General features: G+C 38.1%; 1 protein-coding gene across 6 annotated transcripts in view; it reads left to right on the top strand.

The window, feature by feature from the left end:
* SCAPER (S-phase cyclin A associated protein in the ER) overlaps window positions 1–15,446 on the top strand; it is a 193,762-nt gene that overhangs the window by 93,947 nt on the left and 84,369 nt on the right. For all 6 annotated transcript variants that reach the window (XM_064517566.1, XM_064517565.1, XM_064517564.1 and 3 more), the window contains exons 22-23: window positions 588–653; window positions 13,890–14,016. In XM_064517566.1, the coding sequence (XP_064373636.1) occupies window positions 588–653; window positions 13,890–14,016 (193 nt within the window). The remainder of the gene's footprint in view (window positions 1–587; window positions 654–13,889; window positions 14,017–15,446) is intronic.

Raw genomic sequence — 15,446 nt, 5'->3', positions numbered from 1 at the left:
GAAGTCTTGTCTCTTCTTCCCACTCTTTGGCATACAGCCAGCATGAATAAAACTTTTAAGAGTCTAAACAGGTTTGTGTTTCCAAGTCCTGCTTCCATTTCCCACAGTAAAACGGCCATTTGTGGAAGTATTTACTTCTGTGTTGTACACCTAACAAGGTTCATAATGTTACAGTACAGTCATTAGTTTCATTAAAAAAATAGTACTCTACCTGTAGATACAACAAATTATTTATGTTAATTTTAATATTTATAATGTATTTATCTTTTGATCTGCTCCACATGCCTAAGTTACTAAGAGATTGGTTACTGTAGTTCTTTCCTTGTTACATATGTCACTTGTAACATCTGTTAGCATTTTGAAAGTCAACTTAAATCCACCATTTGTGTACTGATGGTATTCTAAAGTAGTAATATTCACCATGAGTTATTAGTGGCCAGTAGTTAAGCATCAGTTGTGGATTATGACAAGGCAGAAATGTGCATTGCTGTGAAATACAAAAAATCAATGGTTAGGAATATCTTGCTGATATTGCATACTGTACACTTTAGACAATAGTCAATAATGATGAATATTTTCTCCTCCAGGGCAAAGGAATATGAAAGCTTGATGGAAGCAAAAAATGCCATCTCTGATTCTCCATACAAAGCAAAGTAAGCATCTTTCTTTATATATTTTAGGTATCCACTTTTTTTTTCTTCTCTCTGTACTAGAAATGCTTCTGAAATTTCCAGTGGAGTGGGTATAATAAACTTCCCATTCAGTATGGCATACTGTTACCTTAGATTACAGATCATTCCTAATGCAAAAGTTCAGCCCTTATAAATGACACTTCTTCTGAAGCCACTGTCTATCTTAAACCGTATAAGATACGGTAGTAAAGATAACGTGCTCGTCCCTTTCTTAGCTTGAAGCAAGAACATTCCAGCTTTGTCCTTCAAGCTTGATGGCGAAAACTCAGCACTGGAATTCTGAGGCTGCAAATTTCATGTTTAGCGTCAGACACATTCTCCCTTTGGTCAGAAACAAAGGTTCTTATGGCTAAAGCACAAATGTCTTCTGTCTTAATCTGGCATTGCGTTGTTTAATGAATAGACCTTTTTGTTGTTTGGGATAAGTTCAGTTGAAAACAGTGGATGTTAACATTAAAACAAGACCTAGTATCACTGACAAATTTCTTCTTCTTAGTTTGAAACTGGAAATTACTCTGCTTATTCTTTCTTATTCCACTGAAACTGGGTAGAGAGAGATGGTTTGTTAGATACAGAATACTTGGATTTCCAAAAGGCTTTTGAGAAGGTCCCTCACCGAAGGTTTGAAAGCAAACCATATAGTCATGCCGTAAGTGGGAATCAGCTGAAAAACAGAAAACAGTAGGAGCACACGATAAGTCCTTGCAGTGTAGGGAGGTTACTGGTGGAGTTCTGCAGACCTATTCTGTTCAACATGTTCACAAGTGACATGGAAAAGAGGGCAAACAGTGCAGTGACACAGTTTGATGATGATGCTAAGATATTCAGGATAGTAGGGACAAGAGCTGGTACTGGAAGATGTTATAGACAGTGACTAAGCAGTAAAATGGCAGATGAAATTCACTGCAGATAAATGTTAAGTGGCTGCACATAGGGCAGGGGGGAAAACCCTATTGTATCTTCACATACAATCTGATGGGCTCTGAATTCATGGAAGTGTTAGATAATTCCAAGAATATGTGAGCTCGATATTCTTAGCAGTCAAGAAAGCAAATCTTGTGTTAAAATTCTTTGGAAAGAAGCCAAAACAGAACCAAGAATGTCATTGTGTGTAAATGCCTGGGTGATCTGCATCTTAAATATTGTGTATGCTTCTGATTCTTCATTGCAGAAGGGATATACTTGAACTGTAAAAGCTTCAGTGAGGGTAGCAAAAGATATCAGTAGTAACTTCTGTATGAGTGACTAAGTAAACTAGGTCTTCTCATTCTAGCAAAAAATGTGAGAGCATGAATGTTAGAGGTCTAGAAGGTTATAAGTGGCATGAGTAAGATGAGTGCTGTTTGATTGTTTGCTGTCCTTCTTGGTACCAGAATCAGGGGTTGGGAAATAAAGATGGAGCCAAGTTCAAAAGAAACCAAAGGTGTGTTTTCACACAGTGTGTAGTTAGGTTTATGGAACTCATTGCCAAAAGTTGTGCAGATGCTGAAAGTTTACTTGGGTTCACTGAAGTTTACCAAGTTCTAGAAAACTACATTCAGCTCAAGAAATTCTTAAGCTGAAAATGGGAACAAGAAAGGTATTAGTGAAGAGGATCGTGTAGGTTTACGCTGTTCTTAATTTTCCTGAGACTTCCATTTGCAGTTTGTTGTTAGACCAGGTTTTTGGGCAGATAGTACGTCATTCTTACAGCTGTGTTCAAGAAATTTGTTGCAGATCAGTCAAGGCGCTGTTGTTATCTCAACAGTTTGATTCAAATACCTTCCTCCTGAAATTGTTACAACCTTGCAGGTTGGGGATTTTTGCCTGCAGATTGAGGTAATAACCTGTACCAGATCCTGTACGTTTTGTTGTTGCTTCTATTGCTTATAAATTGCTGATGTACTTGAAGGTAGCTTTTTTTCTTTTTCCTTTTTTTAATAAGTTACCGTTATTTCAGAGATTCAGAACGTTGTTATTAGGCTTCTGTGGCTGTGTACATAATTAGCCTGTAAGCAGTATCTTTCAGCAGTATCTTCAGCCTTTTCAATAGAATTTGAAAACCTGCTGCTGAGTTTCAGTATGTATTTAAAAATAACAAAAATCCATCACTAAGGTTTGACATAGGAAAATAAAACATCTCCACCAGATGGCATACCTACATAAACACACTGAGGAAGGAGGTTTTGTCGTTGGCTTGATTTCTTAATAATCGGCGCTTCAAATTTAAAGATTAATTTTATGGAGGAAGAAGACTTTTAGATTTGTATTTTGTGTTTTGCTTTTCTTTCCTACCAGAAAATAAAAAAAAGAGTCTAATTGTCAGCAAGTAGAAATGTGGGGTGATTGACTGACTCTGAAATATTGTTAAGCTGTAATGCTGCTCTTTTAGTTTCTTTCTGTCTTCTGATTATGAATGATTTACTTTACTTTGGTCAGCTCTGTCTCAACTGCAGTGCAACAGAAACTCAGATTTTTTAAAAATATTTTTGTAATCTTGTGACTGATGCTGAATTTACAATTTTAATTTCTCTTTAGCTAGTGAAATGCTAGCATACTTTCAGTCAAAATTTTCTGTTTCATCTGCTTTCTTATTTCTCTCCGTTACTGGCTGTTCCTGGAGGCTATTTCAGCGCTGCCCTCTGCTTTCCTGCGCTTTCTCAGTGCCTGGATGCAGTAGGTGGTGTAACATGGGGAGTTCTGGAATAAATGTAAGGATCCTTTATGCTGCTTGGCTTTGCTATCTTTTAAGTTTTCCTCTTTATTATATCAGTGAGCAGATTAATTTTGTTATTTTGAAACTGATGACACAATTATTCTGACATAACCTAAGATAAAGGCTATGGAAACAGAGGTTTTATTATAAGGAAGGACTTAAACTGCATGTTGCACTCGGAGCACCCGTGCATGTGCACATACAAAAATTTGTTGCAATATTCTGCAACTTCAGTATATGGTCTGATCATTTTTGTTCATTTCTGTTTCTTTCTAAACAGAAATTTGAAAATTCCAGGTTAGCTCTATCCTGCCTGTGAGTGAATCACCAAGGTGAGAGGCACTAGCTCGCAGATTGTGCACGGGTTCTTGGCTCCGCTCCTCCTCCGAGCAGATCCGTGTGGATTATCTGAGGCTGGAGTTAGGAGGCATTGCAAGGTGGTGGTCACGGGGAAGGTGCAAGGAGAGCCGGCAGCACAGCCAGCTGTGTGGCTGCGTGTAGTTCTGCACCAGGATCTAATAGGGCTGCACCCTGCTAGGTGTGAGTCAGCCTGATGGACACTGCCTAGCCTCTGTCCTATGCTCTTGACAGATCTTCTGGGAGATTTCTTTTGCAGTCTTCATGTACAGATCTAGCAATCTAGCAGATGCTGACATCTACTTTTTAAAAAATTTTACTTTTTAACATAGTTATTTGAAAGCCATTGTTACTCCAAAATGATACAGCTTCTAACATATCATCAAGGCTTGCGTGTTTGCAAGCATTGCTGAAGTCGAGGCAGTAGCAGTGGGAGCTCAAGTCTGAACTGTCTTTGAAAGAGGAAATAGAGGACTGCCTGTGAGACAACTAGAAGCTCAGTTTATTTCTGTTAAAATTTGTTTACTTTGCACAATACATGATATAAAATAAAGATAGGGATGAGTAGTTTTATATCTCTCTGTAAAGGATGGGATGAGAGGGCAAGAAATTCTGTGAGGCAGGAATTTATCCCAGGCTATATCTGTTTATATTGAGAAGCATATTCTTAATATAGGGGAAAATTAATAGGAAAATACTTTTTAAACTGAACTAAGTACAGGATCCTGCTTTACTGAAAACAGTAGCGAGAAGAAATAGTTGAAAGAAAAAAGCAGTAATAGATCTCTACTGAAACGTTATGATATTAACGTGAAGCTGTGAGAATAGGCTATTTCCCTTTTAGCCAGAACACAGTGTACTGTAATATGAGCTACTATTAACTGCTACTGTACCTGGCTGAGAGAGAGCAAATCCTTGCCAGTACTGGGAGCCGAGCAGCTATCCAACAAATGCTCTCAGTAGGTCTGCAAAGTTATTGAGAAAAGTCCTGTCACCAAATGAAGGGACGAAAATTGAGAATGCCAAATATTGTAGAGAAATATGTGTCAGACTTTTATCTGCCTTTTAATTTCCTTTTGTGTGTGTTTGGGGGGGGGGGGGTGGCACAGAATATGCATTCTTTGTGTCAAAACAAATACCAGTACTTTCTGTTTATTCCAAAAGAAAGTGTGGAGTTTCCAAATTTGGATGGAAGTACACTTACAAACAAAGAAAAACTTCTTTAGGGAGTGGAACTTAAAGGTGAAAAAAGAAAATTTTTTAAAATACCATTTAAAATATGATGCAACTGATTTATTTATTTAATGGATGCAGATGCATTTTAGAATGAAATGATTAAATATAATTTTTTTTAGGTTTTCTTGCTTATGCCTCATTTCTTGCCTGCACCCTCCCAATCAATTGTTCTTGTCTTTGCAAAAAAGTAAAACCATTAATGGAATGCGATCTCTTATCTGATTTTAGTTTAGTCATGTTGTCAGTTGTTGCAGAAGAAAGACAGAACCCAGAATTAGGCTTTGGCAGGTAAAAGGTTTTTTAAATCACCTTTAAGATTAAGGCACCTTAATATTAGGAGACCACTGATTTCCTGTTGCAGCTCATAGATTGTTTCAGTAGTTCTTGTTAGTTTACGGGTTTATAAAACCTTTTGCATCAAAGAAGCATTGGTTCACGTGCTTTCTAAACATTGCATTGGATGGCATTAATTTTAATAAGCAGACAGGCTCTATCCTGTTTTGTCAGACACGGTATTTGTACCTTTTTCAGTTCCAGAGTACTGAATGTAAGCGATTCCTGAGTGGGATTGTTAAAAGTTCCACGTAGTTCTTTGCTAGAAACGGAACTGGAGAATTTGGAAGAAGAGAATTGGAACTTTTTTTTAGCATCTATCAAAAAAATTATGTCCCCTAATGTGAGGTGCAATAGTTCCAAATGCTGCTTTATTTGTTAAGTATTTTCCCTCTGAACTATTTCCTGCGGCCAGAAGGACTTTCAAGGAAAATGCCTACAGTCGCTATTAATCAGGAACAGCACGTGTGTTGCTCCCTGGATTCTTCCAACTCTCCATTAACTGATTGGTCGCTGGTAGCACTTATATCATTTTATAAAAGCCTGCAGACTTCTGATGCATTTGTAGTATTAATTTGTATTCTCGGGGGACTGAGCTGAATATAATTATTTAGTACTGAGTCTATTAAATTAGCCTATCAAAATGTGTGTAGGTGATGTCTCCATCTGTTTGCAACACTCTCTGGTATCCAAGCAGAGCAGATTTTAAAAAGGGAAGAAATAACTTTCACAAAGTATGTTATTTGCACTTAATTAATATCTTTTAATCCCAAGTCTCTATGTTTCAGCATTAAAGCAGTCTACAGGAATAAAGTGTAATTATCATCCTCTAATACTACTAGGGAAAGTAAAGTAAAGAAAGACTGTCATATGCCTAAAGGGAGTTATCAAGATTGGAGGAAAAAAACCCCAAAATATCTCAGCCACTAATTAACACACTCTCCTCATGCAAGGAGGAGTGTTTTTTTCACTTGTTTTTCACTTTCTCTTTTTTTATACTACATAAAGGAATACTTCAGATAGTATGGAAATCAGAACCACTTTTATCCTGAAAAGGGAATGCAATAAAAAAGAGGAAAAATTGGAAGTTAAAAATAATTTCCTGTAAGAGTCTCCTGGAGGAGAGACGGGAACGTAGCGTGAAGCTTGTTCCTGCAGAGGTCCAGAGTTAAATGTCTTTAACAACACAGTCTTTTCTTGATTTCCTTACGGGGTGTCAGTGCATTCACAACACAAGTGTACCTGGCAGGTTTTCCTGGTATAATAGGCTAGGTTCTGGTTAGGCCAAGTATAAAATATTGTACCAAAATACTGATTACTGGAAAGAATCAGATGATCAGAGAAGCTGGAAATATTTGTGCAGAATTTATTTTTCAAATGCTTGTGTGAAATGTGAAAGAGCTGATGTGTTTAAAAAAAAAAAACTGCTTTATGAGAAGTCATCATTATTCGATTGAGGGTTTCATTTTCAGTGAATTGCTAGAGCATTCTTACAGCAATTCAAACCTATTCAGAAAATAAACTTGGTAGAAAATTTTCATAGGTTCTCAGATAGCTTCCCTTTTCAAGACTAAAGTCCCTAGGTAAAATGGCATTTTTCATTTCGCTCCTGGAGCGAGGAGAGTATGCCAGAGCGTATGGAGAATGCTGCAGCGGGGCAAGCTGCCGGCGGTCCGGACTAGCACAGAAGTTATGTAGCTTTACGGGGTTATGCTGGATCCTCGCGTTTTGGGCCAGGCAGGAACTGCGGCAGACGCGCTCGGTTCGCGGCAGGCGCAGGCGGTGGGGGAAGAACTGGGGCTGTGCGCTGGGCTGCGGTGCTGCGCGCGGAGCAGCCAGCCGCCCCTCCGCACGGCCTCGCGCGCAGTCTCGTTCTCTGCCCGGGCATATTTATTCTTCTTTACGTACATTCCCGATTTCTTGGCTGTACGCTGAATTTAAATGTGGAAGAGCTGAAAATATATCGGTGTTGCTATTTTAAGACTTTTTTCTAGAGATGAAATGTGGCCTATTAGTATTGGTGGAGATTTTTTTGTCTTTAGCCTGTAAAATATATTAAAACTGCTAAAGATATGTGGCCTATGCTAAAAAGATACCCTTAATTTATACAAGAGTTTGTTTTAATTAATTTATTTATCTACTGTGTAAACCTTTAATATGAGTATCCCTCATTTGCACTGCAAAAATGTCAGATAATATGTGGGTTTTTTGCTGAACTTACTATTTATTACATTTTACATTATGCTAGCACCTCAAGACCAGTCAGCCTCTTGTGTGTTTTATGATATTTCTTCCACATTCGGAATTATCTGTTTGTGGGCAATACTAAAATTTTAATTAGTGAGATGTAAATAACTAGATAAAAAGGCATAAACTAACTTTCCCATTTATTTAGCCCGGTAAATTTGTCGGTTATTTGTAGTTCCTTGTATGGCATAGCAAGAATTGGAGGAATGCAAAGCTTGGGGCAGAAGGAAGATTAAATAATTGTTTTGAAATGGTTGGATTTGGACTCAACATTATTCCCACACAATGTTTGGAGTAAGCCTTGATAGTGTGCTACATTAATGTATGGTATGTGCAGAGCCTGTAATATGCCATCTTTCCAGGTCTCTCCGTAGCAGCGATAAATTCTCTACCCAAGCACAAGTCATCTTGCATAGATTTCTAGTCCTTTGAAACAGTCATAAAGAAGATGATTCTTCTCCCTCCGTGATGCTGCCAAGAAGTCAGTTGAAAGAGTATTAAATTAAAATAATTTCTCCAAGATTCAGGCAGTTGGTGGGAGAAGGGACTTTTTATTTCCCTTCTCTTCCCACTATGAGCATGCAGCATACTATACTTCTTTGGCAGAAGACCAAGGTACACAGTAGGATATGAGGAAGTGAGAAGTAATTCTTTCATCTGGTGGAACTGAAAATTTTATTCCTCGTATTTCTTATGGCACAATGCTGAAAATACACTTGTGAAGTGTGCCTTTTGGTAAAAGAGTCTAGAAATATTTATGGAAGAAATGGAAAGCAGGAAGTTTCTCCTGGAGGATACTTTTTTACGGTGTCTCTTCCACGGAGGATGGAAGTTGCACACACCGTTTATCTCCCGTTACTGCCACAGCTCCCCGATTGTGGCATTCTTGCTTTAAGCTTATGTCGAGGGGAATCACAGTTGTGCTTTACCTTGGGATCAATTACAGACCTCTTGTTTTCAGTGAGGTAGAATGTACCATATGTCTTTTTTAATTCTGTTGGCATTAGGCTGACTATATCCACAAAGCCTAAATCCCCAAAGCCACTGATATATGAACATTATAAAATTATATAATTTATAATTTTATCATTTATAGAATTTAGCATCTCTAGGTACTTTTCAGTCCATCCAGGCAATCACAGGCCTGTAAGTCTGATTTCAGTAGAACATGTTAGAAAACATTTTGAAAGAAGGTATACTTAAAGATGCGAGTGTAAAAATAAAATGATATATAATTCAGCTTGTTTATCAAAGGTAGCTGATCCAATATAATAGCTTTCTAGGGTATGACAGTGGTTTTACAGACAAAAGTAATGTAGTAGAATTTGTTTTACGTGGGCTTCAGTAAAGTATCTGAGATCGTGCTGCCTGGGAAGGTTGGTAGTGAAGCTGGGGAAGGTGCAGATGAGTTTGAATCGCAGGGGCAGTGAAGAATTCGTCCTGTCCTGCGAGCAGAGGAGGGAAGCTTTCAGCTGAAGGGAGGTTGCTAACAAAGTTATCCCAGGATAAGTGTTGGGCTAGACCTGTTAAATGTTACAAAAAGTAGGAGTTGAGGCTTGCTTCTGAGCTCAAAATGGAAGCAGGGGAAGAACCTACCTGTTGGTTGCCAGTGCATTTTATAAGAGCAGCTGGAGCCTCTGGTGTCTGCAATAGCAGGGAGCCAGGCATGGTGCTCTGTCTTCCCAATCCTGTTTTCAACTGTTAGAAATACGCTGTAGGACTGGCAAAACAGACCTGTAACCGGAAAAGAAATCACTTGCCTGACACATTTCAACATTTTGTCTGCAGTTTTTGCACATACTTATTTGCTGTTTTAATTGAATGAGATGCTAGCTTGAACTCAGATCCTGGAAGAGTATTGTGTATATAGATAAAGAAGGAGAGCTCATGGAAAAAAATGTTTTGTTTGTCACTAGTACAGTCTTATTTGTCTTATGTGAAAATATTTATAGTTAAAGCTAGTCAATAAAAATACTATCTCTGTGTGGATATACCAGGTTCTAAATCTAGTTGGATTCAGTTTTCTGATCAGTGAAATACATTGCAGCTGAACCTTCTGACACATCATGCCGCCTCCAGTGCGAATCTGTGCAGTCGTGTAACTGGAAGGCACTGGTGCACTCGTGCTGCGATGTAGCAGCCCATCCTTTTGTTTGCGAGGTACCTGACTGTTACCCTGTGTAGCTTTAGATGCACAAGTTATGTTCTTTGCAGAATCAGAACAAATCTTAGCCTGTGGTTTGTACTCTGCCGCCTGCCAGGTCTTTCGCTTAGAAAATTTAGTATGGTAGTAAAAGCAGGAAGCAACTCCCCATTTTGGAGATGCATGTTTCAGTTTTGCTCCGTTATATTTGGGGTTTAGCATGTGTTGTACAGTGTGCCGTTGTTATGCTGTCACGAGGTTTGGTCCCACAAACATTCTTGTACATTTAATCCCGGAAAGAGCCTCGATATCTTTTCCCAGAGGTTTTCCTGGTCCCTTGGTCCTGGCTCTCTTGATCGGCTTCAGCACAAGCCTTCCTGCCCCTAAGTAGCCCAGGCTCCCTTCCCTGTTTTCTCTACTCTCTGTCCCAGAGAGAAGTAGTGGGCTATACTTTCAAGTACTGATATACCATTTTCCTTAGAGTAGCAAAGTTGGTCTTTTCCTCTTGTAATCGTAATAACAGATTCAGAAGTTTAAGCATAGCTATATGTCCACTGTGTCCACTTTGAAATGTGTCTCTGCTGAGGTAGAAAAAAAGGTCAAGGAATATCTTTGTCTGAGATGCTTAATAAATACATGCTGTGTTATGATCCCCTGTAGAATGAAGAAGAGTACTCTTCAGAACTGATTATTTTTGTGAAACCTGGAGTTGGTTGTCTCTGACAGAGATGGTGGAAGAATGTCCCAGGTGCTTCTCTGTCACGTGTATGAGTTCATTTGCCCTGTGTCCCGTATTTCCCCTGGCAGTTAATAGTAAAGGTTTCTTAAACCCTTCAGAATCCCACTGAATACACCACAGGGTTTTTCCTATTCCTTCATTACTAGCCTTATTGGTGTAAATCCAGTGGTTAAGACTTTGAGCAAAAGTTCTTCCTTACTCTATTGGCAAACACTGCGTTTTGCCTTTTACGTAGAGGGGTTGTTCCGGTCACGCCAAGTGAAGGGAAGCAAGGAACCAGCCTATGGTTTGCATCAGAGCATAGGTGGGCAGTACAAGAGAGTCATTCCTTCTCTGAGAGCTCATCTAGTGTTATTAGGACCAAAAAAAAAAAATATTGAAACTCTAATTTCCTTTAATATTAAAATTTTCAAATGAGATTTTTCCTATGCGTAGATATGAGGAGATGAGTTATAAACTCATTCCATTTAATAATATTGAGAAAAAAAATCAGGTAGTTCTGTTTTCACTGCTCTCACAGTTCGTATGGTCTTAAGTATATCCATGTGTGTAAAATGTCATTGTTGCGTTTTCCAGTGTCCTTATTGAGCTTTTAGTATTCTGTCTCAGAAAAACAAATATTATATAATAGTTAACAGATTTTAAAGTTTTCAGTAAAGCTTTTGTTCAGCAAAGAAATCATCAGGAACCTCTTCAGTTCCTGTTCATTGATTAGATAGGCATTTGAAAACGTTCATATTCTAAAATCATATAGAAAAGTTATAGCTGTTTTGTGTGATAGATAAATCAGGAATTGGGTGTAAGAGGTCAAACAAATTCAACATAACTTCAGGAAAGAAGGGATGTTTCAATCATTATGTAGTTTTTTTATTACTACTGAAGAGTACCACTTCTTGTAAAATGAACATCATTTCAGAAGAAGCAACTGATTTAAGTTAGTGTCTTAAATTTGTGGATAAAGAAAATACTTGCATAATTAACAACTACTTCTTGCATAATTAACTACTTCTGCAAAAGAGGATGTGATATGTTTTCCTTTTTCTAACTTACTATCTTCTATGGGATATGACATGAAGTATCTGTGAAGACTCACAGTGGTGTATGACCAGTTATACTGCATGAAAACAATTGAAATTTCCATATGTATACGAAAGTCTTTCTAGACTGGAGAGGACAAAAGGAAACTTGTCAACAAAAGCGGCAATTTAATATCATTATCTTCTATTTGAGTTCCTGTTCTTGCTGTGGGTAGTGCCTTGATTAACATTACACATTTTGTATTCTGATCCCTGATGCAGCGGAAATATCTTTTCTTTCTCATTGAAAGAGATTTCAAATTTGTCGGGTAGGGGAGGATCTTGTCTTTTCTCCACGATACTAAGATTAGGAAACCTGGGTGATTAATCTTGATTGAATTCCATTCCCCTGATGTTAAATGAAGCGAGTAGAACTTGCTGTCTTCCATCAGATGGAGTTACAGTATAATGTTTTGTCTTTTTGCAGTGCTTTATATAGTCTTTAATCATAGAATCAGGATAAAGAGAGTCTTTAATTTTGCTTAATGCGCTAGGATATGGACCAGAAAATAGTAGTTCTGAATCATGTTCTATAAGAATCCCTGAAATATTGTACTTCTAGATCATACTTCTGGACTGTAGTGATTTTACTTTTCATTGGTGCTGCAATCTGCTCCTCATGCTCATCTTGCTATCCAAGTCCTGCAGTTATTTGTGTTTCAGCTTTTAATTTTCTTTCCCATCTTTGTACCTGGTTTACTGAGTTAGAGATTTCCTCCAACTTCATTTTCCACAGAGGTGGAAAATTTCAGCAGGGCAGAAATTCTCATCTGGACTTCATCCCCCCTTATTTTTCCTGTCATAGAAAAGTGCACTGGCTGAGTATCAGTGGATTCAGGTGACCAGAGGGTAAGAAGTCCAAGACACGTAATCCTGATAATCATTTTTATTTGCACTTTCATTACTCATATATGTATTCTCAGTGTCTTTTGAAGGCTTTTTACAAATCTTACTTTTTCAAAGAAAAAATACACAATACCTATTTCTCAGTGATGCAGCAGAAGCTCTCTGTTCAGGTCTTGCCCCAAATTAGTGTTCTGAATTTTTTCGATACACGTGACTGTTGTGGTACGTTCCGCAGGCATGCTGTCTGCTTTCGCACCTCTCAGAGGCTCGTTATGGTAACCTGCTCTTTGCTGTTAGTCTGCGAGTGCTTTCCAGCTGGCCCTGTCACGCCGATGATCTGCCCTTTTGCATTAAGCATTGAGATCCTTCCTCTTTTCCTTCCTTTTTTTCCTTCCTGTGGAGCAATGTTTGCTTCTAATCCCACCAGTGTTTCTCCTGCTTATTCTGCTTTGTTACCAGCTTTCTCCTACTTTAAGTACAAATTGCTATACTAGATCAAACCAGAGGCCCACCAAACCCTGGGCCTGTCACTGAGTGGCACGTAGCAGATATTGAGGCAACAGCAGAAAAACAGAGGGTAAGTACCGAACAATATTTCCACTGGTTTCTCACAGTGTCTGGTCTGGCATTTATCTCGCATACCTTAGCGTATCTACAGCTGTGAAGGCTACATCTGAGCTAGTCATTGACTTCATGGTCAGGGCAAAGAAAGATACGCTATGAGTATGTTTCATCTGATTTATTTTAGAGTTTGGGATGAGAGGAACAGTGCCCTGGAACTGCCTGTTTCTCCTCACTGCCAAACAAGAGAGCAGAGCTGATTAGCCCAGTTGTAGATATCTAAAATGGGAATGAATCCCAACCCACGTGTGTCTCCATCTCTTTCACCTCTGCATTTTGGTTTCATTACTGACCCTCATTAATAAAATGCCCTTTCTGAGGTAGTCTGCAAAGTCACTACTTTTCACTTATTCAAAATAACCCTAAAGAGCCATTTCTTTTATGATGCCTATAAGAAATTAGCCAAGTAGTTTGCGGTTCTATTTCCCTTACTCATCTCAAGAGTGAACTACTCAGCCAAGTGGAAGGGAAGGATTGAACGATGGAAGAAAAGGACGAAAGCATACCGAAAAGGAAGCTGACGAAGACTAACAGGAGAAACTGGAGGCAGAATAGAGAAATTAATTCTATTGAGCAATAACAGAAACAAACATGTAGTTAATAAAGAAGTGCCTTTACTGCTATGCTGTTCACACTATTTCCGTGCCATTTTTATTATTAAAAAAAAAAAAAGATCGGGTGAAAGATCACAGACATGATAAGCTGACCTTACTTCCTTACTGTCTTGCACATTCTAGGTGCTTCTGCAGTATCGATAATTTTAATACTTTTACACTGATTTTCATGATTGTTTTATTCAAATTCAGGTTAATGGAGTTTCATATTCATTACAAAGATGAAATTTTACTTGAATAGAAGTGTTTTCTGCTTTAACTGTTCTTTGTTTTTTTGTTTAATGTTGAAGGTTACAGCGATTAGTAAAAGATCTTCAAAAGCACGTCCAGATGCAGGATAGCTGTTCATTGCCGAGCAACAAGGTTTGTGCTCTGGACAGGACTTTAGGAGAGATCTCTCGTATTCTGGAAAAAGAGGTATTGTGACTGTTACTATATAATTCATGATTAACCTATAAACTATGTTGCCCTCATATATCATTGGTTTGAATTTGAGAGTGTTTTAAGCATGTGTGTGGGTGAACACAGTAGGACAAGCTTTCAGGTTTCGGAGCATATCCGAAAGGAGGTCTCCTCTTGAAGGAAGCTAAACTTTCCAAATGGGCAGGCTTTTAAGTAAGAGAGACCTCTTTATATTCCAGCACTGTAAGTTAGCACATCTGGTGTTGATTCTTAGAGACAGGCCATCTAATAAAATGCAGTATCTGTTAATATGTGTGGTAGTTCCTATGTTCATAGATATGCATGCCTCAGGATTTAATTTTTTTCATTACGTGTATAAAAAAATTATTTTTGAAATAAACATATTATGTATAATGATAGGGACGACTTGGAGGACAGAAATAGTGTGTTTTCCACTAAAGTTTTTCCAGCAAAGCTTGAAATTCACAGAGAATCTTCCCCTGCCCTGAAGCCAAATCTACACCTTTCTTCAGCAGATACATTCAGGACTCTTGCCATGAGCTTGATGCATGTGCAGAATGATGTCCTTTAATTACTAGTGGAAGATGAATATTCTTTTTTGCTTCGAATAGCAAGAGAGTTGCATAAGATTTTTGTTATCTATTAGTTACTTTTGATGTGTGTGCTTCTACCACAAGTAAACAAAGTTTAAGCAAATGGATTAGACATGGATTGTTTCCCAGTTGTATTCTCTAATATTTTAGAAGACTACCAGATTTTAGTAGATTTTCAGTGGCAAATTTTATGAGTCCAAATAAGTGATTTTGTATATAAGAAAGTTTAAAAGTTGACGCAAGCTTGGAATTTTCTGCAATGAATGTCATGAAGCATAGCTTTATTATAATAAACTGTGGTAAATACTCCTTTATTTCAAATTCACAGAAATTTAAGTACCAAAAAGGCCATAGTAAAAACATGCATGTGATGTAAAAGTCAAATTTCTTCAAAACAAAGAGTGTATTGTTCGTTTTCCAGTTTGTGCTAACACATGAACTACATTAATAAGTGGAGTTGCAGTCAAGAACTGAGGAAGGCTAATGTGTCTGTTTATCCTATTCCCCTTATCCTCTTGGTATAACCAAAGGAGGCTGATCCACTGAACATCATTCATCATCAGTTTTGCTGTCACGTATAGTACTTCACTGTTTGTTGTGGGTATGTGTGCACACAAAATGTGTAGTGTGCGTGTTTGTAGTCAGTAAAAGTAGCTAGAAAATTTACATTTGTACAAATTGGGAGAAAGAAGCGGTGTTTGAAGCTGGAGTCTCTGGTAGGTGGATGTTTTAAAGTTTCAGGGTCAGTGTAGTCTTGGCTTTCCAACAGCGTAACTTGTGAAGAAGTAAATCCTGAGGGCCAGCTAACGGTTCGCCTACTTGTAAGTGTAT

This window comes from Dromaius novaehollandiae, chromosome 10 (assembly GCF_036370855.1).
Source record: "Dromaius novaehollandiae isolate bDroNov1 chromosome 10, bDroNov1.hap1, whole genome shotgun sequence".
Lineage (NCBI taxonomy): Eukaryota > Metazoa > Chordata > Aves > Casuariiformes > Dromaiidae > Dromaius > Dromaius novaehollandiae.
This window is presented reverse-complemented; position numbering and strand designations above follow the sequence as displayed.